Source organism: Rhipicephalus microplus, chromosome X, assembly GCF_043290135.1.
Source record: "Rhipicephalus microplus isolate Deutch F79 chromosome X, USDA_Rmic, whole genome shotgun sequence".
NCBI lineage: Eukaryota > Metazoa > Arthropoda > Arachnida > Ixodida > Ixodidae > Rhipicephalus > Rhipicephalus microplus.
Genome location: NC_134710.1, coordinates 381,348,376 through 381,375,834, shown reverse-complemented (window position 1 = coordinate 381,375,834; position 27,459 = coordinate 381,348,376). Strand labels below are relative to the sequence as shown.

Genomic DNA, 27,459 nt, shown 5'->3' with positions numbered 1-27,459 from the left:
GGCAGCCTCGAATCACATACGACAACGACGGCGGCGATGATGACCACCCCCACGCAGCCTGCCCCAATTAATCTCCGGCAGCCCAAGAAGTGGCCAACCTTCCGCGGATCGTAAATCAAGGACCTAGAAAGCTGGCTTGAAGCATTCAATCGAGTCACTGCTTTCAATGACTGATCTACTGACAATAAGCTTCGACACGTGTACTTCGCTTTGGAGGACGCAGCTCGTACCTTGTTTGTAAATCAAGAATGAACGCTAACAACGTGGGAGATATTTTGCACCAAGTTTCTCGCCACATTCACGAGCTTTGTCCGTAAGGAGAGGGCCGAGGCTTTATTCAAAACCCGCATCGAGCTGCCAAACGAAGGCACTGCACTATTCATTGAGGAAATGACGAAACTGTTTCGCCATTACATACAAATATGCCCGAGGACAAGAAATATTGCCTGCTCATGCGAGGAGTTAGGCAACAGCTCTTCACTGGGCTGATGCGGAACCCACCCTCGACAGTCCAAGAAGTCGTCAAGGAAGCAACCAGGTTTGACAAGATGCTAAAATTGTGCACCAGACAGTACAATAGTCACATGACTCCAGACTTTGCAGCTGTTCAAGCCCTTGGCTCCGAATACCTGCGCAAAACTATTCGTCATCGTGCGAGAGGAGCTCCGAAAGCTTTCTTTGCCACAGCCAGGAGTGGCGTCGATTGCTGAAGCCGTACGTGAGTAGAATCAGCAGTCACGGGGTGTTCCTCAGCCAGAACAGCCGCAGCCACCGGCTATCAGCTACGCTGCTGCAGCCCGCTGCTACCGTACGTCCAGCTGCCGCGCCCACACCAAGACACCGCACCGCGAAACTCCCGTCGCCAGACGCCACCGCAGCGACCACCACACATGCCCTACTGTTCTCCTCTCGGCCAGCGCTACACAACAAGTAAAACCGACGTTTAGAGGGGCGCCCGACAACCGCCCACTACTCTACCACTGTGGAGAAGCTGGCCACACCTACCGTCGCTGCCAGTACCGACAGATGAAACTGCGTGGCTTCACCGTCAATGCACCACGTCCACGGCCAGGGGAATGACCACGTGACATCACCGAATACCTATCAGGAACGCAATGAACACCACAAAGTCCTTCCCGTTCACCGTCACCCAGCCGCCATATGTCACCGCACCATCGGCTATACCCTGGCCCAACGCGGGGCGGTCTCCTGGCCTCCGGAAAAATAAGGGCAGTAACCAATGGAGATGCGGTTGCTGCGCGATGAACTACCGAAGATCCTCCTCTGACAACGACGCCATGACGGAGTTTTCCGAACACGATGCCAACCAGGCAAAGTCCTCACTATCAAGCCTCAATTACCGAAGGCGACCTGACGACGCAACATGAAAGCAGCGGATCTAGCCGACGCCAACGTGACCCGACGCCACGGCCTAACTGATACGCGAGATGGCGAACTAGCAACCTCGACATTCTTATCGACGGCCACAGTGTGACCGCTGTCATAGATACTGGAGCCGACTATTTTGTCATCACTGGGTCGTTCGCCGCAAAGTTGAAGAAAGTTAGGACAGCTTGGGAAGGCCAAGAAATCCGCACAGCCGGAGATCATCTGGTAACACTGGCAGGAATCTGCACAGTGAGAGCCACCATTACCGGCCGAATTCGTAGTGTAACAGCGTTGCTCGAACAATGTCATTCTTGGCATGGACTTAATATGCCTCCATTGTGCAGTCATCAACCTGAGAACAATGTCGAGAACGTCATCCACAGAAAAAAGCACTACCACCGCGCACGCCGTCAGAGAACCACGCCTTGAATGTGCCTGAAGAACAACTCACCATTCCGCCTCGCTCCAGCGTCATTATTTCAGTCGGCGCTCCGAAATCACCTGACATGGAAGGCGTCGTTGAAGGCAGTCAGCATCTGTTGGTCACTCTCAATATTTGCGTCAAAAGAGAAATTGCTGAGTTTCGGGGAGGCGAAGCAACGGTTAGCTTACGAATTGCAGCAATGAGTACTAAAACGTGAACAAATGTACGACGGTCACATACATCCAAGAAATTGTGGAAGCCACCAGCCCTTTCGCCCTCGCTGCTTCAGCGGAACCTGCTCAGAGGAACCAAGCCCCTCTCTTAGCTTTCAACAATAATTTCAGCCTTCCGTACCATAAGCAAGAAGACCTCAAGACCCTGCTCCTGCAATAAGAAGATTGTTCTTTGGCGTCTTCCAAAACTCGGCAAACGTGAATCGCGAAGCATCGCGTCATTACTGAGGGAAATGCCAGACCACTGCGTCTTAGTCCGTACAGTGTTTCGAGAGAGAACGTGAGGCGGTAAAGAGAGAAGTTGATGAAATGCTACGAGATGACATCATCCAGCCGTCCAAGAGTACATGGACGTCCCCTGTGATATTAGTGAAGAAGAAGGATGGAACACTATGTTTGTGCGTCGATTATTGCCGCCTGAACAAAATAACAAAAAACGATGTGTGTCCTCTCCCACGACTAGACGATGCACTGGATCGGCTCAATAACACGAAGTACTTTTTGTCGGTATTACTCAAGACTGTTTATTGGTAAATTGAAGTAGACGAAAGCGACGGAGAAAAGACGGCGTTTATAACACCAGACGGCCTCTTTAAGGTTAACGCGATGCCTATCGGTTCTTGCTCGGCACCTGCCATGTTTCAACGCGTTATGGATAAAGTACTGCCAGGATTAAAGTGGCAGAGTTGCCTTGTGTACTAGGACGACGTCTTCGCGTTTTCCTCAAATTTCGACAAGCATTTACGGCACCTTGAAGCTGTACTTTAAGCCATGAGGACGTCTGTACTCACCCTGAAGCCAGAAATGCGCAGATTTGTGTATGAGGAGCTCTTGTTCCTTGGATAAGTGATTAGCAATTCTGGAGTATGTTTAAGTTTGCAAGGAACAGCTGCCATCGCCGACTTCCCACCGCCCACTGACAAGAAGGCAGTGCACCGCTTTCTGGGCCGGTGTGCCTTTTACAGGCAGTTCGTCAAAACTTCGCCTGCATCGCCGATCCGATCACTAACCTTGTCAGAGCTGATGTGGAGTTGAAGTAGGAAACACCGCAAGAAAACACTTTTCAGGAACTATAACAACGCCTCCAGGCGCCTCCGTCACTTGCCCACTTCGACGAATATGCCAAGACAGAAATACACACTGACGCAAGCAGCGTAGGTGTCGGCGCCGTTCTTTTGCAGAGGCCTGACGGACTGGAAAGGGTTATTGGTTACGCCAGCCGATCGCTATCCAAAGCGGAAGCTAATTCCTCCGCAACACAGAAAGAGTGTTTCACCATTATGTGGGCTACGTTGAAATTTCACCCCACTTCTATGACAGGCCCTTCAAAGTTGTGAGCTACCAACGCGCCTTGTGTTGGCTAGCTACCTTGAAAGACGTCGCTCGATAAAGCCTGAGACTTCAAGAATAAGACATTACCGTCGTTTACAAGCCCGGCAGGAAATGCTCTGACGCCGACTGTCTCTCTCGTGCGCCTGTCGACCCACTACCACCCGACGACGCGAGTGACGTCTACTTGGGAACGACAACTGCCGACGACTTCGCTGAATGACAGCGGGCCGACCCAGAGCTTAGGGCCCTAATAGAATACCTCCAAGGCAGGACCACCGCAGTTCTGAAGGTATTCCAGCACACACTTGCGTCGTTCTTCCTGCGAAATGGTATTCTAAAAAAACTTCTCACCGCTTCGAGCCAAGTACCTCTTTGTCGTGCCTTCAGCTCTGCGGCCAGACCTCCTGCAGGCCCTGAATGACGATCCGACGGCAGGGCACTTCGGTGTTTCTCGCATGCTCGTGAGGATGGAAGAAAGGTACTACTAGCCACGTCCTAACCACTGACGCCACTCGTTATTTGAGGACATGTCGGGACGGCCAGCGACGCCAGACACCGCCTACAAGGCCAATGGTATTTCTGCAGCCCATTGAACCACGTCGCCGGCCGTTCCAGCAAATCGGTATGGACCTTCAGGGGCCGTTCCCGACGTCGGCTTTTGGAAACAAGAGGATCGTGGTAGCTACTGACTACCTCACCCACTATGCCGAAAAAAAAGCACTGCCCAAAGGCAATGCATCTCAGGTAGCCAAATTCTTCGTCAAGAACATCATCCTACGGCGCCCGGTAGGTTATCGTCACCGACAAAAAAACGGGATTTATTGCAGACCTAACTCAAGTGATCTTCGCATGCAGCCAGACAAGCCACCGCCGGCCAACAGCGTACCACCAACATGCCAACGGTGTCACCAGGCAGCTAAACAAGACCATCGCCGACATGCTGGCAATGTACCTCGATATCGAACACAAGACGTGGGACGCCATCCTTCCGTACCTGACCTTCACATACAACACGGTGGTGCAGGTGACGACGCGAATGTCTCCATACAAATTTGTTTATGAAGGAGCCCGGAAACGACGCTCGACGCCTTGTTACGTAAAGTCACCAATGAAGAAAACCTCAATGTGAGTGAGTACCTTCAGCGCTCTGAAGAAGCCTGATAACTCACCCGCGTCTGTGTCAAGAACCAACAGACAACCGACAGCCACCATTACAATCTTTGACGATGCTTCGTGGATTACTTGCCAGGGGAACATGTTTGGGTGAGGACGCCGATAGGCCGACGCGGACTAAGTGAAAAGCTTCTGCGACGGTACTTCGTACCGTACAGGTTGGGTCGACCTCTCGGCCCACTCGATTACGAGGTTGTTTCCGGCGGCATCACGAACTCTCAACGACGCCGATCGCGACCTGAAGTCGTTCATGTCACGCTCGACAAGCCGTTTCATGCACGTTATTGAACTGAAACAGTGTATTTTGTTGTATTACTGCCGTATCGTAATTTATTGCTTGTACTTGTACTTTCATCTTCTGTTAAAGCATCGAGACGACACATTATTTCGAGGGGGGCAATGCCACGTTCCTTTTCACAAGTGTTGTTATCGCCCCGTTACACTACGTATTCTCTCAGCACGAACCGCGCCTGCTGTCTTCGAGAAGCTTCAGGACTGTAGTAGATTGTTTCGAAAAGATCACGCCCATTCTACAAACTATAGAAATTATTCTGTAAGCTTCGTCATCAATAGCAATAACGCTAGAACATTTGATGGCAAGCGTATAAATGCCGACGCACTTCGCCGTTTATCGGTTTATTGACGGCCGATGCTGTGTTCGCCGCTATCAGTGCCAGTGTGTATCACTTTAATTTTACTTTCCATTTGTTGGCCACAAGTTCAGCCCGAATAAAAATTGCGCCTGATTGTCTAAACTGCCGCCTTGTTTCACGTCAAGACCTCATGACAATGTACAGTGGAAGTGGTTGGCTTTGGTTCACGTCTGACAAAAGTACGAGAGGTGGCACTTCAAGCGAGCTTCAGTTATTACGTCGACGTTTCGGTGAAAGCCTGACCTTTATAAAAAGAGGAAGTTTTCGTGGTAATTCTCGTTTATGTGTACACAAGAAACGAGAGAAGAAAACGAAAGAGAGGGAGTGGGAAATGTTCGTTTAGTGGCTGGTATGGAGAGGAAGGGCCATCACGAAGACATAGCCACTGACAGCGGACCACTTCGCAAGAGCGCTTGTGCGACAGTCATCTCTCGTTGTTAAACATCGTCCCTGTAGTTGGTCACAAACGAAGGGCACTACAAGAAACACAATATATATATATATATATATATATATTGTGATGCAACGGTGAAGGGAACCTTCTTAGGCCAAGCCAGATGACAGGATGAAGTGTCGACAGGATGACAGGATTCCGTGCCTCGGATGACCGCATCCGAGGCACGGAATCCAGGCAAGCCACGTTTTTACAGCAGATGAAGTTGACGACCACTCATGATGATGAACATGTGGGAAGAAAGTGGATGTGTCTAATGAATGCCTACACAACTCTCCTCCCCCACGTGAAAGCGGCCATCCTGACCGCAGATCTTGGCCGCAGTTTTAAAGCGAAGAAGAACGCCATGTGGAAGGCTTCATGCGGGATACATAAACTATTTCTGCTGCCTCGCAGCGGCGGTTTGTTGGCAGAAGAACGGGCGCCACGCGATAATTCACAGGAGACGTTTGCTCCAAGACAGTGTAGGGGCCAATGAAACGTAATTTAAACTTCTAGCTCAGGCTAGCAGTGCGAATAGGTGTAACTAGGAGGACTTCATCGCCAGGGCTGAAATACACGGCACAATTAGAGGCATCATATTCAAGCTTGCGATCCTGTTGCTTGGCTTCAGTGTTGACGCGGGCCAGCTGGCGGCGATGAATTAGACGAGACACGTATTCTTTATTTCAGGATAAAAATTGTGTCACAGCGCAAAGAACGAAACATTGAGGAAAGAAGAGGGGAAGCGACCATGGACGAGGTAGAACGGTGAGTACCCGGTTGTTCGCCGTACAGAGGTATTAAAGGCAAAAGTGACAAATGGCAAAACAGTGCCCCAGTTTCTGTGGTTAGGTTCGATATACATGGTTACCGTATCTGACAGGGTGTGATAAAAGCGCTCAGTCAGCCCGTTCGTCTTAGGATGGAGCTTGTTCTGTGTGTAGTGCCGGATGCCTTGAGCACTGCTTCGGCAAGTTCTGAAAGAAATACTTTTGCATGGTCACTCAGGAATACACGAGGATTATTAATCCGTGACAAAGGATTATTGCTCGAAGGAAAACGTCAGCTACTTCCGAAGCGGATGCAGAAGACACGGTAGCTGTTTCGGCGTTGCGGATCAGGTGGTTGACAGCTGTAACTATCCATCGATTGCCCGTGGCAGTCATAGGAAGCGGACCATACAGGTCAAGGTCAACTACTTCGTGACACTGGTGGACAAGCGCGGCCAGTAGTAGTGACATCTTATGTGGTAGTTCATTTTGTGGAAAGCTATTTGTCCAGCAGATATGTCGTCGTGATATGTCTTGAGGACTTGAGCCCGAAGAGAGCGAGGTAGAACGGCACCAAGCGTAGACCATCAGGGTGGTACATATGATGGTACAGGACGTGGTTGTCGAGCATAAATTGCGCCAGCTGTCGGCGAAGACGGGCGTTAGAAGCCGTCATGTCCCGTCAAGACGGTCCATTAGGCGGCGACAGTAAGGGTCAGCACGTTGGTGGCATAACAACAAACCACACTCGCTTGGAGAAGTTGGGTGCAGAGTAGCTAAGGACGAAACATGCGGGAAATGGACGGCCGAAAACTCCTCGAGTTTGCAAAAATGGGTTTGTTAAGTGGCTCCGAAGGGAGCGGGCAACGCGAAAGTCCGTGGGCGTCTTGATGCTTGTTTCCCGACTTGTATGTAATAGTGAAGTCATTTTCTTGTAAGCGAAGAATTCAGTGACCAAGGCAGCCGGAAACGTTCTTGAGTGTCGAGAGCCAGCACAAGGCGTGATAGTCCGTAACCACAGTAAAGTGGCGGCCGTGGAGATAAGATCGAAACTTTTGTATTGACCACACGACCGCTAGGCGCTCCTGTTCAGTGATGGTATAAATCTTTTCGGCAGGGGTCAGTGCACGGTTCGCGTATGCGACGATCTTCTCAAGTGAAGATTTCTCTCGATGTAGGAGAATACCACCAATGCCTTGACCACTAGCGTCTGTATGCAGGAGCGTAGCCGCGGTTTCGTCGAAATGACAGAGGACCGGTTCGGATGTGAGTGCACACTCCAGTTGGGCGAACGCCACTTGGTATTCAGGAGACTGCACAAAGGCGACGCCTGATCCGAGCAACTTGTGCAATGGCGAAGCAATTGAGGTGAAGTCTCGAATGAATCGGCGAAAACAAGAAGCGAGCCTGAGGAAACTGTGCACATTTCTGGCGTTTTCAGGACGCTGGAAGTGTTGAACAGCGGAAATCTTGTCTGGATCGAGACGAATACCGTCCTTGCTTACGATGTGGCCTAACACTCAAATTGTCGTCCTTTTAAAACGGCTCTTCTTGGTGTTCAGGTGAAGGCCTGCGGTTGCAAGGCACGTGAGAACTTCGTGCAATCGTTGCAAGTGCTGAAGAAAGGTTGACGAGAAAATAACGATATCGTATAAATAGCACAAGTGAGCCTTTCATTTCAAGCCTCGTAAGACTGAGTCGATCAATGGCTCAAATGTTTCTGGAGCATTGCAAAGGCCTAATGGTATGTCGTTGAATTCGTGCAGTCCATCTGGTGTTGAAAACGCTATCCTTTCTTTGTCGTTCTCGTGCATGGGTATTTGCCAGTAACCCGAACGCAGGTCTAGGCTTGAGAGGTACTCGGCACCTTGCAGTGACTTCAAAGCACCGTCTATGCGCAGCATGGGGTGAACATCCTTGCGGGTAATCCTATTAGGTTCCCTGTAATCTACGCAAAATCACACGGAGCCATCTTTTTTTCTTACTTAAACAACAGGGGATGACCAAGGACTTGCGGAGTGACGTATGATGTTCCGTTGCAGCATATCAGCTACATTTTCTTCAATGACGTCACGCGCGGATGAAGAGACGCTATATGCTCGATGGCGTAGAATGATTGTATCATCTGTCTGGGTACGATGCGTGATAATGAACATCTGTCACAGAGATGAGGAATGGGCATCAAACAATCTCCTATGCTTTTGTAGCAAGGCAAGCAACTCATTTGTCTGTGAAGAGGTCAGCTCTGGACTAATATTCACAGCAAGAACAGGAACTCATAATTAACGTCCAATAGAAGGAAGGTCAGAACACGTTGGCATAAGCGGAACAACTGAGACAGGCTGGGATTCGGTAACGCAAGCCGTTGGGGTGCCTTTAAAAATGAGAATTTTCTCAGACGTCTGGTTTCTAGTGTAGAGAAGTCCGGTGCCATTGTGAAACTGCACTAGACCTGAAGCAAGGGCTATAGCTCTTGCGAAACAGTGAGCAGATGGTTGGACAAACACGTCACCAGATTCGATCACGTTAGAAGCGACGGTAAAAATTCGCTATGACCGGGAGGTAGCGAGGTATCTTCCGCAGCGAGTGAGAAAACGGGCTTGTCATTCGCATAAAGGACATTGTCAGCTTTCATCATATTAACAACATTTTCTCGACAGCAGAAGGAAGCGTTCACCATAGACAGAAAATCCCAGCTTAATATAAGCTGGTGGGCACACGAACTCCGCAAGGCGTATTGTACAAAATGGAGAAGACCATCAATGAAAACATGAGCGGTGCACATAGCGGCAAGTCTAATGGCGCCCCTTTTAGAAACGAGCAGTGTAGGTCCATCATAAGGGTTGTTGACTTTTTGCAGACGTGAACACAAAGAATGACCAATCACAGGCAAACAAGCACCTGTGTTTAATAAAACGTCCACGTACACGCTTTCTATTTAAACAGACATCGTAATATATGAACGCACTGGAGGAGTTTCTGTCTTTTCGTTCGATGCAGCTTTTTCTCCAAAAGATGCAGAGGTTAGCTTTCCGGACGTTGGTTGGTGAATTGCGAGACAGGTTGCAATGGAGACGTGGAGCTGCGGAGTGGTGATGGTGAGCGGTGTCTAGTAGAGTGGTACGAAGGCGTTGGCTCAGATGTCGCAGTTGGCGGTGGTGAGTGGCGTAGAGGCGGATCAAGTACAGTGCTGGAAAGTGGACCCGCTTGTCCGATCATCCTGTCCGTAGGCGTTGAATTCGCTACGCTCGTCCTGCTCACACTTCCGACAGAAGCGTGCAATGTGGCCCCGATAGCCACAGTAATAACTGATCGGAAGAGGTGGCCGCCATGGTGGGTCAAAGGGCTACCTAGGCGCACTCGGAGCTTTCGAAGCCAGTAGGACAGGCGTCAATTGCGCAGGCATCGGTTGTACGAAGGGTGGTGAACCAGCGAGGACAAGTGCATACGTCGGCTGGAGTCGAGGTACCGGATAGTCTGCATACGCTGGCTCGGTCATGGACACCAACTCCTGTTTGATAACTTTGCGCTAAGAAGTGTTGGAGGGGGGAGGTGTACTCAGTGTCACTAAAAGGCCGAAAGATTGCAGCTCTTCCTGTATATTTGTCCGGATCATAGCACGCAATGAGGTAAAAGTCATGGTGATGTTTTCAGGGCTGTGTAATGGTAACCATTGGGTCTCAAGTTCCTCTAGGCGTTGGCACATGGCAACAACGTCAGCGACTGTGGTCGGGTTATGCATGACCAACATTGAACGCGACCGTGCCGATCCCTTTCAATAGATGGCGAACCCATTCTGATTCGGACATGAACGTGCTGAAACGGTGATAGAGAGCAAGCATATCCTCTATGTACGGGGTGTAAGACTCACCGCATTGTTGCTTTTGAGCGTCCAGTGTCTTCTGCGCGAGAGCTGAACGAACCACCGGGGTGCCTAAGATTTGGCGAAGCTATTGCTTGAATTGTGTCCAGTCCGTGATGTCCATTTCGTGATTATCAAACCATGTTTTTCCTACGCCTGTCAGATAGAAAGAAACACGGCAAAGCTTGGTAGGATCGTCCCAGTCGTTAGTGGAACTCGCTCAATTGAATTGGTTCAACCAATCTTCCGCAGCTTCACTTCGAAGTCCGGCGAGCGTGGGCGTATCATGTTGGTGCGCGATGGATAGGCCGTGGTATCCGGGGCCATGGAGATAGACGCAGAAGTACCGGTTGGCTCATTTTGAGGCATGTTACCGGACACCTGGCACAGACGAAGACCTGAGCGGAGCTCCAGGAGGTAGAGTCGGCTGGGAGAAGACGGAAGATCGCAGAGCACACTTCACCCCTTGTGATGCAACGGTGAAGGCAACCTTTATTAGGGCCAGAACCCAGGCAAGCCAACTTCCTACAGCAGATGAAGATGACGACCACTAATGATGAAAAACATGTGTGAAAAAAGAAAGTATATATATATATATATTTACATATATATATACTTTATTTATATATATATATATATATATATATATATTATTTATTTATTTATTTATTTATTTATACTCTAGTACATTCTTTCCGCGATCCGTGAGCAGTCACAACGTGGTTTATTTCGGTGTTTCAGCCAGAGTTTGGCCTTCATCAAGAATGAGGGCACAGTTTGTTGCTGCTCAGCTTTATACAATAATAGATGAAAGAGTGTACGTGGAAAAAAAGAAAAAAAAAGCTATGAAAACATGAATTAATTCGCCCCCCCCCCCCCTTGGCCGGCCCCTTCCGCCTTTTTTTTCCGACGAGCACCTTTAAAATGTCCGTGGTCTGCATATACTTCCTTCCAATAACGTATTGTTCCCAATCAGACGGCGCCGCATAGCGGTGACGGTTTCGAATGTGTAAAAAGAGCTTTTTAATATGATTACGCCTTTAATTACTCCGTGCCTTGTGGACGTCTGGTCATTGAAAAAGGGGCACCACGCACTGCCGCAGAGGCTGCAAGCGGATGCAACATCAATTCTGGCCCGCTCGTGGATAACGCAGTAGAGGCTTCCTGGTGGTGCACAGGGTTGCTTTTGGTCATGTCATGCTTGGTACAATAGATTGGATAGTAAAATAGCAACAGAAACAGACGACAGCTGTACTTAGGAAGAGTAGTTACACTTTAAATTATTTTCAGATGTCCAGTTCCCGTCCCAGCTGCAGTGCCGTGAACTCTGTTATTATTGTCACTATTGCCGTTATTGTTTTCTTATGCTTTAATTGCTGAAAAGGTCCCCGTATTTTCGTTTATTTTTCTGTCTAAGCTGCTTATTGGTGGGTGAGCTATGATTCTCGTTGTTCGCGTGCTCCGTTTGATTTAAATCCCGTTTCTAAAGGCGTTCATGAGCTCGGTTTGATTTATATGCCGTTCCTAAGAGTGATACTGGTAGTTTGTCGAATGCATGATCAGGAAGCTTGAGACGTTTTGGCACAGGTAGACTTGGGGCTGACTTTGCATGGGCTCTGTGATTATTGAAACAAATCCTAAATGGTGTTTTTGTTTGTCCGATGTACTGCTTACTGCACACGTTGCATTAGAGTAGGTATTCTACATTAGAGGAGTCACTTGTTAGGTTTCCTCATATGGTAATCAAAAACTTGAATTGTGTGCTGGTTGCTTTGTTTGTTTCTCGCTTCGTTTTACATACACGACATCGTGATTTTGAACAAGGTCAGCCAGACTTATTAGGTGGTGAAGTATTGATTTCAGAGTGGACAAGTTCTTTTTTAGGTTGCCTGGTCGTGTGTAAACGACGCAAGGAGTGGATGGGAATGCGCATTTTAGACGTTCACTTTTTTCCAGAATGTTGTAATGTCATTTAACGATTTCGTTTACATTGGGGAAGCTTGTGCTGTAAGTTAAGCGTGGGTTTGTTTGTTGCTGGTCTTCTTGCGGTGGTCGCTTTATAAGTATGTCATCATGTTTTAGTTTTCTAGCTTTCTGAACGGCGTCATCAACTATACTTGTGGGGTATTTTGTTTATAGAGCAGGAGTTTTAGCGTCTGTGAACTAGTGCCAAAATTTATAAGTATGTCATCACGTTTTAGTTTTCTAGCTTTCTGAACGGCGTCATCAACTATACTTGTGGGGTATTTTGTTTATAGAGCAGGAGTTTTAGCTTCTGTGAACTAGTGCCAAAATCAGCGTCTCTTGATCGGATTCGCTTAAACTGGCTGTACAGAATACTGTTTCTACAGTGGCGCAGGTGATCGCTTTGATAATGGAGGTATTGTTGTCGATCCGTTGGTTTTGCGATATAGGGTTGTAGAGAACTTGTCTTCTTCTATTGTTATGGTAATATTAAGAAACGTTACGGTTGCTTGCGAGTAGGTGTGTGTGAAATGTATGTTTGGATGTACAGCGTTGTAAGTGTCAATAAAAATGAGAGGTTCATCTTCGCTGTAGGTTTGAATAAGAAAGTTGTCGTCTATATATATGTTCTGTATAAGAGTGATTTCAAGGAAATTTGTGCAAGAAATTTGAATTTTAGCTTTCTGATAAATATGTTTGCATAATTGGGTGCCATTCGGATGCCCATAGCGGTCTCGATAATTTGTAAAAATACTCTTAGTAAAAGTTTAATGAATTTACTTCCAGGACCATCCTCGACAAAGTTGCGATGGCAGAAATATGTGGGGTGTCAGGTTGTCTTTGATCTGTGTACAGGTTTTGTAATGCAGCTAAGCCGTCATCATGAGGAGTATTTGTATAACATGAAGACACATCAACAGTAACCAAATACGAGTTTTTCGGCAAACACAGACCTGCAATGTCTGCACTTAGAAACTGCACATGGAAACTGCACATGGAAACTCTGCACATGAAAACTGCAAATAATGCACAAGAAAACTGCACATGAAAATCTATACATGCCCATAGATAGATTTCTGCACATGGAATCTGCACATGGAAATGTCTGCACATGGAAACTGAAACTAATGCGAGCGCCACGAATTCTGATTACACTGAAGCCACGGGTACTCTTTATATTCTGTGGAGTCTCCCAGTACAGAAGAATAACCAGCCTCGTAAACCAACCACACACAGAAACACAGAACTGGCGTTCAATATCAGCAAGTTGATTTTTCTACTCCGGGGTCAGACAGCCAGTACGCCATAAAAACGCGCATACGTGACACGAACAAAATTCAAAGCAGACGAAAGCTTCCTATGTATTTCTACATTGATAGCCGTACTCCTGCTAAACATTTCAAAGCGCTTTTTTTTTTACTAAAATGAGCCAATTTTGTACTTTTGAAGACAACATCGGGAATGCCTCCCCAGACCATTTCCTAGTTTTATCAGACAGTATTGCTGATAATACACGTGCATTTTAGTTTGCGCTCATCGTCATACTTCAAGCAAATTATACCCTGACAGTTTGTATGTTTGCGGCTTGCTTTTTAAAAAAAGCGTACCTTCATTCTGCTTTGAAAAGTAATCTTTGAGAAAAGTTCTCATTATTTTTGTTTTTTTTAATTAGTGTGGTTCACTCTGTTTTGCTACTTGTTGTAGTGAGCATTTTTCAAAGTATAGTTATTGCATGATCATGTATTGCTTCAAAACGAACAGCCTCAATGACAAAAATAAAGAAAATTTCATCAATACGTAACAAAATATCTTAGCGATAAAAGGTGCTAACATCATGCCGCCTATGCCAACTACATTTTCATCATATACTGGTAGAAATAATGGAAGGTCGCCCAGTTTACCTAACTTACAGGTTCGTGCAAACGTCGGAGGTCATGAAAGGAGGTGATCCATAGAGGCGTCACAACGAGTTTACCAGGATTCGAGGAGTTCTCTTTTCCCTTGTCCTGTTCACAGGTCATCGTTGTTGCTCCTGTTATTCGAGCCCTGTTCATAAGACAGAGACAGAAACAAGCGTTTTCCTTTTCGGCGAGAAGGTGGGCAGGACCGCCAACATTTTCAGTTTTACCTGTTTGGTCGCAAAAACTTGACTCTCCCCCCCCCCCCCAAAAAAAACCTTCATTGACGGCCATGCTAGCGGGACTGAAAAGAGACAAAAAATGCTGCAGCGTGGCACTATTCTCTCCCGTGAAGAACACAGACAACACGGCTTAGTTTTCGAGACGGTGGTGCCCTCCCTTTTCTCTCTCTCTCTTGCCCCGCCGCGGTGGTCTAGTGGCTAAAGTACTCGGCTGCTGACCCGCAGGTTGCGGGTTCGTATCCCGGCTGCGGCGGCTGCATTTCCGATGGAGGCGGAAATGTTGTAGGCCCGTGTGCTCAGACTTGGGTGCACGTTAAAGAACCCCAGGGGTCGAAATTTCCGGAGCCCTCCACTACGGCGTCTATCATAATCAAATGGTGGTTTTGGGACGTTAAACCCCACATATCAATCAATCAATCAATCAATCAATCAATCCCTTTTTTCTCTTACTTTCCTAACCATGCCCCTCCGTCCTACGTTGAGCTGTGCGGTCAAGCGGTCTGCTGAAGTAACTATTCACACACACACACCCTCTTGCACAGAAAATTCGGGCGTCCCGCAACCCTTGTTGATGGCGTTTGGCACAAAATATAGAAAAAAAAGAGCAGAGGCTGTGCCTGTCTGTGCTCTCTTTCTTCTTTTCCTTTTTTGCGCGAAACTTCATCTACACTGAAATACTTACTCGCCCAACGTTCGGTTCTTCTATGATCTACAACCTGTTTGACCTAGCGACCCGACCATTTCTTCTTTACGCATTACTTGCCACTGGTCTCGTCAGCTGCTTTCTTCCTTCTCTTGTTCTAAAAGAAAGACGACCCTCGAAATTTAACATTTGAGATAACGCTTATACAATAAAAAAAATTTGACCAAAATTGGTGCGTGTATAAGTTCTAAAAGTCTGCACCAGACCAACTGACCTTGCTCAATTCACTATATTTAAAAATAATTTGGACTGATTTCAGTTATTCATGTTTTAATAGTACAGCATGCATGATAGATTTAAATAATTTATACGCAGTGGTAGACCTCGGCCCGGAGTTTGTTAATATGGAAAGTGAGCAAATATTACCGCTTTTCTGTGATAATACCAAAAAGTCTTCTAGTCAGTTAGATTTACGTATTGCAATTATTACCTATTTATGGAATCAACCAACAACCATGAAACTTTCCATCATTGCATATCTAATCAGTGCTCTAAATACCAGAGTGGTGTGATTAAAATTATCGAAGTTATGTTAAGAAAAAGACTCCTATGCCATACAATGCATTATTGAAAGTTCAGCTGACGTTCACTGACGTCCTGTAAAATTAGCCTTTTATGACCTGTTTCCTCATTAAGGTAAAATTACCTATTTCAGCACTACGTGACATATAACTCAAACGATACAGATAATCCAAGAAGAGCTCACTCGCCAATTTCGCACCGCACCAGCGAACGCCGAGTCTCTCACCACTCGGGGGATCAGAACGTGTCGTTCGCTGCCAGGAACCATCACACGATCACCGTTTGCACAACTGCCTTCTGTCGATGATAACCTTCGTTAATGCTTGTAGTCGCTTGTGATATCCAGAAGGCGCACAGAACGATTTCTTTTTCCCGAACGCGGCCGAACGCTTCGCACAATCCTCATGGTACCGGCTTGGTCTTCGCCATGTTGGTTTGCGGGGTACGGCCTCCCGGAGGCGAGGCTGCTTACGTCACTCCTCGAACAGCCAATTAATGCCATTGAGCGATGAGCCGGAGCGATTCGGGAGCATCCACATGGGCAAAAGCGATGTGCCAGATTATTTCCGGAGCAACCACGGGAGAATAATTAAGAGATTGGCTCCGTTTTCGCGGTTTTTTTTTTTCGTCCGGCACCCACCGGAGAAAAAACAGTGGAAAACAAATGTATTTGCTTCGGTACAAACAGGTTTAAGTGAAGCCACCGGAGCAGAGCGGGCCCATCATTTCCCGATTCCTCCCAGCTGGGTATATTTTTGTTTACGGTGAATGATTTGAAGTCACCATTTGGAACTGCATTTAAGAAAGTTAAAATATTAACTTTTCATTTAGGGGAGTTGGGGAGTTAAGTCAAGCGAGAGTATTGAAGTCCTTCATGGGAAGAAGATTTTGCCACTTTGAGATTTAGGAAAATCGGCCTCTAGTAATAACAGCGAAATTATGAAATTCTCGGCAATTCTACCGCGAAACTGAAACCAAAGGTGCGATGAGTGCAACAAGCAGACGGCTACGGTAATGTCACTGTTCAAAACAGTGGTTACAGGGGTGCAGTTTTTGCTCTTTCGCTAACGAATGTGCTTCATGCGTGCTGTAATTGCAATCGAAGCCCACACACCCGCACAACAAAGTTGGTTCATGGTTGATATATCTAAGCTCCCTTATTGCGGACGTCTCAGAAGAATAAGACACTTGCGCCCTTTCGCGTTTTGGTATTGCCGCAGAATTCACGGGAACTTTATTATTTCACTGTTAATAATAGAGGCCACTTAAAAAAATTCAAGTGGCAATGATTTCTTCGCATGAGGGACTCTGATTCTCCCATTTGACTTAACGACGTAGCTGCAATAATCAAAAAGGTAAATATTTCAGGTTTCCTAATTACTGTTCCAACTGGCGCCTTGAACCCTCTTAAAATGCCTGCCGCTACAGAAAAAAGCAACTATGGAGATAGCTACCAAATAGCACCTTTTGTAGGTTTTAGAGAATAATAAATAAATATCTTGAAAGACCCTGTACATAGTGAAGTTCACGATGAGCTAGAGCTGACTGATTAGCAGTGTTCTTTTTGCTCTAACAGCGTGCAGGCCGGTGAAATGCCAAAAGCGTTGCCAGGACGAAGCGAGGAAACGTCGTGCGCCAAACGCAAACGGAACGTGCCAGCGAACACAGTGCATTTGTCTTATTGAAGATGGTAAGTCTGTTGTCTTCTCCTAGTGAGTCCGATGTCAAGCGTGATTGCCCATTTGCTACCTCTACTTGGGTAAAATATATATATCTGGGAGAAATGTTCTTTCTTTTATTCTCGGTTAGTCAATGGTTCGAGCATTTTTATGCAAGTGCTTCTGATAAAAGCGCAAAGTGAAGATTCGTTATGACCACCCGACTTTATTTGAACTGGTACTCTGTACAAACGATATTTGCAATAATGAAAAACTTGTAAGTGATGTTGTTGAACCTGCGTCACACTGAAGATAGCGTTGCAGATTTTCCGATCTGTTCTTCTACAAAAGAGATGAAAGCGTCAATGCGAAATCGCTGCGAAAACTGAGCCACTTTTTGTTTTTCGTGTACTCGTATATAAGACGTGCATCTAGGGCACATGGATATAAAAATGCCAGAAAAATACGACAGGGCAGGTAACATCGGCAGCTGACATACGGCTGCATGCGCATCATGTTTTCTGTAACTCAAGAAATTGTTGCAACAATTTTACAAGTAACCGCTGTATGGTTTCGTTGAAGGAGATCTTCTGCCTTACGAATCAATTATTGCCACTAAAATTTCCAGAATCCGTCAAGTACGAGCGAGCGGAGACGGAGGGTTGTCACACGCTAGAATTGCATGCCCTACCTAATATTTCATCCTGAACAACGCGATGGAAGCAAATATGGCAGGGATAGCACGAAAGAAAAATGTTACGTCACATACGCGTCATGGAATGTAGCCTAATTTTTTCCTTGGAAGGCACGGCTAAAATGGCTCTTCTTGTAACTCACGCTGAAGTGAGTGAGTGCGCGGGCACGTCGCGCCATTCCGCTGCAGCCACGGCTACTATGCAACTGACGGTCTTTTGGTCAGCCAATAGCCGTGAACTTTCAGTTTGGGGTGCAGAGATTTATTGTCCATGGCAATATGTTTTGAGAGGTGAGAGGGTGATTTCAAGATTTCATGCTGACTTTCAGATTCAACGGAATTTTCTAGGCCCCGCGTTGCATGCACTATAATGTTTGCCTCACATGCTCTCTCATTCCTCGAGTAACAATTGGCAGCGTTTTGCAATGAGGTTCAGAAATTGTTGCAGAAGCCCTTTGAGGAAGTTAAAAAGTGTTTTATACAATAGCGAAAGAAAAGAGTAGCTCGGTCGCTCAAAAGTCGAAAGCCACAATGTTTTTGTTTTTTTTCTTTACCCATCTACCCCACCTCTCCGCCCTCTCTCGAAAGCTTTTCGCTTTTTAACTTGGTGTCATACGGCCTCCGAGGTCATATTCATTGCAAGCGTTTTGCATATCACGTGGTTATGCGCAATTGTTTTATGCAATCAATTGGTCATAGGTCGGCCTACAACACTGCCAATATTTAAATTATTGACAATATGAGATAGTTACGCCATGACGTTACACCATGACGGCATCCCAGTTTTTACGATATGTGACTTCACAATGAAGTCATGTGATGTGAGTCCATCAAGGCGCAAGTGCCATTAGTTTTTTTGACGGGGTCTTCTAAGAATATGCCTCGCAAGGTCTCGCAGTGCCTCGCAATGATTCGCGCAAGTTTCGCGGATGGAAGTGCCAGCCCAGCCAGTGAAGGCTTTCGGCTTAATGCGAACATGAAGCACTTTTTTACAAAAAAAAAAACCTTTTGATAGCGTAATAACGGTTTGATTCCTGCTCACATGGAAAATCAATTTTAGAGTTCTCAGGCGTGAATGCCAATAGAATGTTTTACAGCGAAAGCTGTTATAGATCTAAACTCGGAACACGCGTGGTGTCTATAGTTGTCCACCGCCACCGCCACCACCACCACCGGTGCCCGTAACCACTATCGCGAAATAAAAGAAAAAAAACCTATACCAAGGACACAGGTTGGCTAAAACTCGGGTCCGCTGCTTGCCAGCCCAGTATTCTACAACTGAGCCACGCCGGTGCTTGGGACTTGTTCGCACACTTGAGTTAGATAGGCTTGATGTCAGGAAAGAAATCGCGTTAATAGGAGTAATAAAATGTTTTGAAACTGCAAAGGAAGAACTATGCATCACACAATGCGAAAAGTCTAACGACTGGGTTGTCCTATGCTCTAATTAACTACAATAGCTTGTTTTTGATCACCTATTAACAGTGGTCCAGACCCAATTGAGGCATAATTCCTCATTGTTGTCAGGCACTGCTCGAACAATTGGCACAAATGTCCTTGCAAGTGTTTAGCGGATACATTGGTTCGCAGAATAATGACAAAAAATAGCATAGCGAATGCCGGTGAAATACCCAGCAATTTTAAATCCTAATGCCGTAGTGGGTGCCAAGTAAGTGTTCTTGCAGCAGTTCCCAAATGAGTGTTTAAAAAAGGCTCTGGAAAGCCGCTCTTCTAGCATTCGCTGTAACTGTGCTGCGCCTTCCACGCAGGTCTGGCGTTTTCTTTTCTTCTTTTTTTTGGACTGACGAGAGTGCACAGCTTGTACTATACTGGCACAGCGCAGGAACCAACCGTGGAGCTAGTTTTGCTAATATTGTCAGGATTCTGCTGAAGATGCCACCTTTGTTTTGCTAGTAGCACATAGCACGGCTTCATTTGGCTGTTCTGCGGTTTTTGTCGGCCCTTCACACTATGCACGTGTCATGCGGCTTCGACAGGAACGTGTCACGTGAAAACCTCTTATCATGCAACATATGCGTGTTGTTATGTGATGCTACGTCGTTTCAGTCACGTAACTAGATGTTACATGATGTCATGATGGTATTTGGAAGCAGAAAAACACAGATTGTACATAATACCTGGACTGATTTTTCAAAATTTTGGCTCTTCTAAACGTAATGTCACGTCCTTCTAGTGCCGTGACAAGTTCGTACCTGATTTTACATGATTTTCAGTCACGTAACAGACTCTCCCACAGTCGCTACTACGTTCAACGCCGGATAAATAGGTGCACGTGTTGTGAGAGCGAAACAATAGTTAAAGCAGAGACCACAGCTAGCGCGTACTGGTTCGTGATGAATTCGGGAGCACATATATTCTTCCTGTACTGCTTTTGGCCGGTGAACGATGCGAGGTGGTGTACCGCTACCGCCTGCTCAGTCTCTTTGTAAATACTGTGGAGGATATTCTTTTTCTCGCATGGTCTAGGATACCAGCCCTGCAAGCCTTTCTCGAATTTGCGGCTCCTGAGGACCTCGACGCCCTATATACGAACGCCTTCGCTTCATTCTCCCTGCCTGGAGCGACAAGATACCCTATGGTGCTCTACTATGCAGTTGTCACTGCCTTCCTTCGCACTTCCCATTCTTTCTACGGCGCTGAGCCTTGCCCCCATAATGGAAGGTAGAAGATAGCGTTCTTTAATTTTCTTGTTCTTTCTAGAATATTTCTCTGACTCTCCTTCATGATAATAATAATTCCTCTTCGCCCAACCTGTCGCAATTAAAATCTTAAAAAGTCCCGCTCTTAAAGGGGCCCTGTAACACTTTTCTGAGTAATCTTCGAGGCGTTTCAATAAAGGATTGTATTGCCTCTTTAGTTCAGAAAGGGTAATTGTCATTCATCTGGGTGGGCTAAAAAAGTAACGCAAAAAAAGCTGTCTCTTTGTCCGAGAGGCGAAAAACGAGTTTGCCGATGCACACCTGAAATGTAAGTAATGTCCTCAGTTATGTCGGTACTTGTTGTTGTCAGCAAACACTGACTGACTATCTAAGTGAGTGAGATTTATTTTACGCACGCGCAAGCAAAAACGGACTCGTCTTATTTATCGAGCGCGAATACTGGCTTTCATAGTGCTGAAATTTCAGCACCAAGGGACGTGCGTAAGCACGCTAAATTGATTCTCGATTCATTAGAACAATGTGAGCTGACGCGTTCTGCACGAGGTGGAAGAGCACATGAAGCCAGCGATCATCTCCACTTGCACAGTGTTTGAGACTGTAGCCGTTGACATAGAAAATGGGGCGTACGTGCCGCCATTCACAAGCGCTGCCGAGGCGAGCAACGCGTGCCCTGTTCCCGGGTGGGCAAGCATGTTCGACGATTGGGAGTTAGATTTTTGCCGGCTTTAAGTTCATCTTTCATTTGGTGCATATGATTTCCCTCTAGATGTTATATCCACTGTATAAAAATAAAGAAAATGTGTACAAGGCAAAATCACACAAAAACTTGACATGAAATTAACTACAGAAGTGGCTTCACGGGCTTGTAATAACTGCTGTGACATGTTTAGCACACAACACACATTTTAAAGCGAGTTTATCTGTACATCGTTGTGCGGAAACAAAGCGTGGCTTTTTATGCGGAATTATCACGATAAGCTTTAGTGAAAACGCCAGCGAAGATCTGAAAAATGTGTGGTGTGAGAGATGTGCATTGCGATTATGATCAATGTGACCACATGTAGTACTAGAACTTCCTTCGTCCAATGTGAATTGATAGACAACAAAACGGTTTTCCACCACCACTAGCTCACGTCCAGGAATATATGCTCATGGTCACATTCCTTCGACGCCAATACCGGTAAAAGCATGGTCTCCCTGGCAGGGCACGTAGCATTATCATTTGTTTGAACCAGTGCAGCGAAGTGGAAGCACCCGTGTAAAGTACAGCAGATGGCACACAAGTCTGTAACGTCACAGCTTTGGCACTCCTCGGCATTTTTTTTCACTTGATAATTCTGTTATCTGGTCACTGTCGCGGCCCCGGAGAATTCTAGACAGGCATATTCAACGGGCATATTCTAAGGGCTTGCGTATTGGATCCCCGAAAGGATACCTAAAAAGTAGGGACAATTGAGGTGTACGACAATTTAGGGCGTTAGTGAACGCCGGTTGGTGTTCAAGGACCGACTCCGAGTCAAGCGTTAGAAACAACAAAAATTATAGCCCCAGTTCAGGCAGTACAAAAATCACGTAAACATACACACTTGGCTGGTTTGATCGCTGTAACACAACTATAATGCATCTCTTAGACAATGCGGAAGTATTAATCACATGTGCTCACATCAAAACTCTCGGGAATAATCAAGCACAAGTAAATTCGTTTCATAATGCCACGTCGATGCAACGTCGATGAAGGAACCAGGCTGTACGACGAAGATGAAACTGTTTGTTCGGCAGAACTTGTGACCGGTGAACGCAAAGTGAGATTACAGCACTACACACTGGCACTGATAGTGATGAACAGAGCATCGGCCATCGGTCAACTGAGAAGCGGGGAAGCGCGTCGGCATTTATACATGTGCCGTCGAATATTCGAGCATCATCACTAGCAGTATGTAGGCTCCAGAATTATCTGTAAAGTTCGTGTAGTGTGAAGAATGTTAACATATAGATCTACTACAGTCCTGAAGGTTCTCGAACACTGCAGGTCTGGATGTGCGCTGAGAATCACTTACTATGTACTGGGGCGATAAGAAAATTCGACGAAGGAATTTGGCAATCATAACCTAATTGAGGAGTCCCTTTACGTAAGCTGTCGCACGGAAGAGTCGTTCCCTTTCAGAGCCATTGATCGTACGTCTCCAGGCTGACACTCTTCCAAACTTTTCATTGCTGCCAAGGCGTCATCTCTGCAAACTTGAAGGGTTGCTGATGGCACTTTATCATGAAAACAAAGGCAGCTACTCACTAGTAAGGCCAAGCCTAATAATAGTGATGGGCTGGGCAGCCTTTTTTGTTTCACTTTCCGTTCTTTTTGTTTTCTTTCTTCTTCTGTTTATTGTTCTTGATTTTCTTTCATCTTTTTCTAGTTCTTGCTTGTTTCCTCTTTAAATTTGTGTACGTGGTTTGCGTTATCTTGTTTCCCTGCCATAGAAGCAATGTCCGCACTTGGTATCATCATCAAGGGGCTCGAAGAATAAGATGAATAAGTCTTACCCTTGGCGTGAGTGCGCGCTCAATATGCAACAACTGGCTACGCGCTACGTAGTTGTGCCAGCCTTTCGCCAAGTGACTGCAATATCGTACGACAGCCTGACCCCCTAGAGTGCTCTGCACTTTAAAGGTTTCTGTAACACTTTTTGAGCATGCTCAGGAAGCATTGCCGATTGGTAGTCGTGGCTGCAGCGAACACGCGAGCAAAATATTATGACACAGAGCACGTTTCGAATTCATGCTACCGTAGTTTCTCAAAGTTAGCTGAAAATCGCTTTCCTTTCTCTCTGCAAATGACACAACAGGCTAAAAATTTCTGCGTCACAGGCCTATAGTATAAGGTATTCTGTTATTTTACCATCACCAACACAGTCCGCGTTTCCTGTTTTTGCAGCCGGCACGGGAGGCCATGACTACTCCACGCGTGCGCATGAAATCGCACCGCTAAGTTGCGCATTCGAAGAAAAAAAAACATGGCTGATACCCCTATATAGTTATCAGTATGACACTAAAGGGAAACGTGTCTTTAGAGAGGTAGTTGAGCGTTCATTTTGCACTGTTTCAGCGACAGGAACAAATTGCTAAGTCACATGAAGAACGACAGGCAGCTCGAAGCTTGCAGCGCACACCTCAAGCAGAAATCCCGCGAGAAATTAGCATACACAGAACGAACGCGGACTAACAACCGCCTCAGCTCAATGCATGAAGCACGCCCGTCAAACACAAAGACGCACGAAACGATTGCAAAAATATACACGAGACAAGCCTTTTCTAAAGGCGGCCAGGGTAGCGTGTGAAGCGACATTCGTCCTCTCCCGAATTATGAGTCTGACATGCGCGCGCGCAGATGAGAACACGCTCGATGAAATCGGAGCTTCGTGGAGCGACGACCTTTAGAGTGGGCCCAGCGTGAGCCCATCACGCTATCTCGCCACTAATAATGAGCACGCGCTAAAGTTTCGAAGCTCTGAGGAGTGTCAAACGGTGTATAAGAAACCAAAGCTCAAGGTTGCGGGGCGACGACAACGCCGGGCATGGCTTTGGTGGCGAGCTCCGCGGAAGGGAGCATAGGCGCGGGAGAGGGCGTACGCGATTCTGTGTGTTTCGCCGAAACGAAATCGCTTGCGACACGCGCGGAACGCGTTCTGCAGTCAGTGCGGACAAGTAAGGTGCCGTGCTGACAGCTTGGCGCGCTGAAAGGAGACGCTCGCTGTGCGAAGTTGCCTTTCTGCAATGGAAGAAGCAGCCCCACGGAAGCGTTGGCGAGGCCTAAAGTGCTGTTGTGTAGTGGGCTGCTACAATAATGCAGACAACACCAAGAGATGCTTTCAATGCGTGAAGCTGTATCGTTTCCGCGGCAAATCGCAGCCGGCCAACACAGCCGCGTTCGTGAATGATAGAGCGAGCATAACACGAGAGCCCCCCAAAAAATGAGATGAGCACTTAAACTTGACTTGCAGTGGTTAAAGCTCAGCTTGCTGCCTCACGGCAAAATCGGTGCGTCTTGCTTCCACGACAGAAAAGACATAACTTTTAAACTTCTCGGACATTTTAATGCAATGACCGTATGCCTTTAGTTTTTATTTATTTTAGCCGGCTGCAAATGTTTGCACATGACAGTAGACAGCTGCTACGGCTAGATACTACATCTAAGCAACAATTATGTGGTTTTCATAAACGTCAATGCAACACATCAATAGAGTACGCGGCTTCATGTCGACAGAATGTGACTTACCTACGTGCTAATGTCACGGACCTGAGAAATGCATCTCGCAGTGACTCGGGTGTCCTCATCTTCTGTCGCCTGCTCCACATCAGAAACTTGACTAACGAAACTTGACCATCAGGAACTTGATCCTTTTGTGATATTCGCTTCTCGGAAGTGCTTGTCTAGCTCAGAGATCTTGATGAAGCCGCACTGCAGGCGGTACATTGTGAACTGACTCAAACGCACCACGTTTTCTCTTCACGACCATGTAAGCGGGCGGCAGTGCGTTTGCGGTAAAAGGAAACGTATGATATACATTCCTTATTTTCACTTTTTTGACAGAGATGGCACTGCCTGTCCGGAGTCGCAGTGCCACCATGCGTTGCTTTGGCTTCCTACGGTGTATATAAAGCGCTTGCCGTTAGCGTGTGTTCTTTGGTGTACTAGTTAGAACCGCGTGCTGAAAATCAAGAGGCTGCTGGTTGTATTCCACGGGACAAATGCTTGCCTTCTGGTATTTTTCTTTGCGTTCTCTTAGTATATATTTTCAAAGTCACTTGCGTGACGGAAATAGGTTACTAGAGCCGTCAGCGGAACCCCGCATGAAACACTTTCGTGTTAAAAGAGAAGAAAAGAGGAGTGCTCAAGGTCACGAGGCGCTCGTGACAAATTTTTCTTCCATGCCACTCCTCCCTGTATAAAATTTTTAGAGTAAAAATGAAATTGAAAAGGAGGTGACGATATGTTCGGGCCCTATCTTCGTGAAAAACGGCCGACCATCTCACTTGCGGGAGCGGTTCGCCGTAGTTTTGCTTGGGGTGTTTAGTGTTGCTGTTTCTTCCAAGCTGTGCGAAAGCAGAGGAAGGGCAAGTAGAACCTTTCCATTTTCTGTGAAACATAAAACTCGGGGACAGACGCTGTGGTATCTATTCTTGAAGGCACGCAAAATCGTTTGTCGCCTCTGCCTTTAAATAAAAAACAAATATGCACCACACAGTGCACCCAAAAGATAACCAGTCTATTAAAGTATTTTCTGAACATATTCTCCTTCGCTGCAGCTTGACTCAAATTTTGTCATTTCCCTGTTACATCAAGTTACAACAGAGTTTACGTTTCCTGTTCTCTGGGGGCGATGTTTCGAATTGGCCCTCAAGACTCCATGATGATAAGTTCTAAAAAATTAATTGCTCGTGATATCAGTTCCGTTTCTTAATTAGCACCATCAATGTCATTTCTGTGTCCCAGTGTATTGACATCTCGACGTAGGGTATGTGTGATAAAACTACGGGAGCATGACTTTCAAAAAAAGTTTTTATTTAAACCCGTATTGCCTAAAAAGTACCCTTTACAACGTGCACTTCGCCACTTTTTGCCACTTAGTTTGACAATTCTGGAAAACCATACCCATGTTTAAGAATTTTTTTTGTGACTCTTACAGATTGTGATCAGCAGGAGTGTAACGGAGCGTGCCAGAAAAAATATCCAGGAAGGCCCAGCAGAGCCAAAGGACAGTGCATAGATGGGGAATGTACGTGCCGGCGTGTACCATAAATCAAGGACGTGCTGGAACTTCTTCGGATAGATGCACGGTGCAATATTACGGCTGCCTTGGTGTTTCCAATGCAACTGTACTGCTGAGCAAAATGCAAAAAATACAGTACATTTGTTTCATTGCGTCATTTTTTTCACTTACTAAACGCTAATCTCCAGCCATATTCACGCAAAATTACTTTAGAATGATGCTGTGCCTGGATGTGCTCGTGTATTGCCTCTCATACTCGTGTATAGTCAAGCAATCGCAGTTGCATAATGTTTCCCTGTTAGTGTTTATGCTGCTCTTAGTGCAGCTACGAAAACAGGGGGCTTTAGAAACTGCTGCTATAATCTTGATCGCGCAACCATGGTGCAAAAACTGAGTGTTGCCTTTCATTGCGGTGGCCTCAAATCAAGTCATGTCAAGCTTTTTAGAAATTAAAAAAGGGGACTTGTAAGGATTCCTTTTCTTTGTAAGACAAAATATCAAGGAGCAAAAAGAGGCAATGAAGCGAAGAAAGGTATAAGAAATGGCAGTGTTAGTAATAAAGAAATCAATGTGAAGGAATTAAATTCGAGGAAACGGAGCTGGGATGCCGACCGGGACTGTATCAGCCACCTGCAAATAACGCGTCTGATGCTCAACCAGTTGAGCAGGCTCGGTTGGGCAAAGATACTTTAAACGTGTATCGTGATGCAATGCAAGATACTCGGGAAAACAGCATGGGAGATACACATAGAAGATACTGGCGCAAAAAATTTATCCGATGCGATACTTCGCAATTTTATCTAGAAATACTTCGATGAATTCAAACTTGTGTTGTGACGCACAAACTCAATGTAGAAGCGAATGCATACGCACGAAAATTGCGCTTGAAAGTTTCTGAATGTGCCCAATATCTTATTAACGATTGGCTTTGTTGATTCATTGATTGATATGTGAAGTTTAACGCCCCAAAACCACCATATGATTATGAGAGACGCCGTAGTGGAGGACTCCGGAAATTGCGACCACCTGGGGTTATCTAACGTGCGCCCAAATTTGACC

The 27,459-nt window shown here is 46.2% G+C and overlaps 1 protein-coding gene across 1 annotated transcript in view; it reads left to right on the top strand.

Annotated features, from left to right (window-relative positions):
- Positions 1-26,547, top strand: part of LOC119162291 (uncharacterized) — a 76,663-nt gene extending 50,116 nt beyond the window's left edge. The window contains exons 4-5 of the mRNA XM_037414743.2: positions 17,179-17,292; positions 26,317-26,547. Of these exons, the coding sequence (XP_037270640.2) occupies positions 17,179-17,292; positions 26,317-26,429 (227 nt within the window). The 3' untranslated portion in view covers positions 26,430-26,547. The remainder of the gene's footprint in view (positions 1-17,178; positions 17,293-26,316) is intronic.
- The last annotated feature ends 912 nt before the right edge of the window (positions 26,548-27,459 follow it).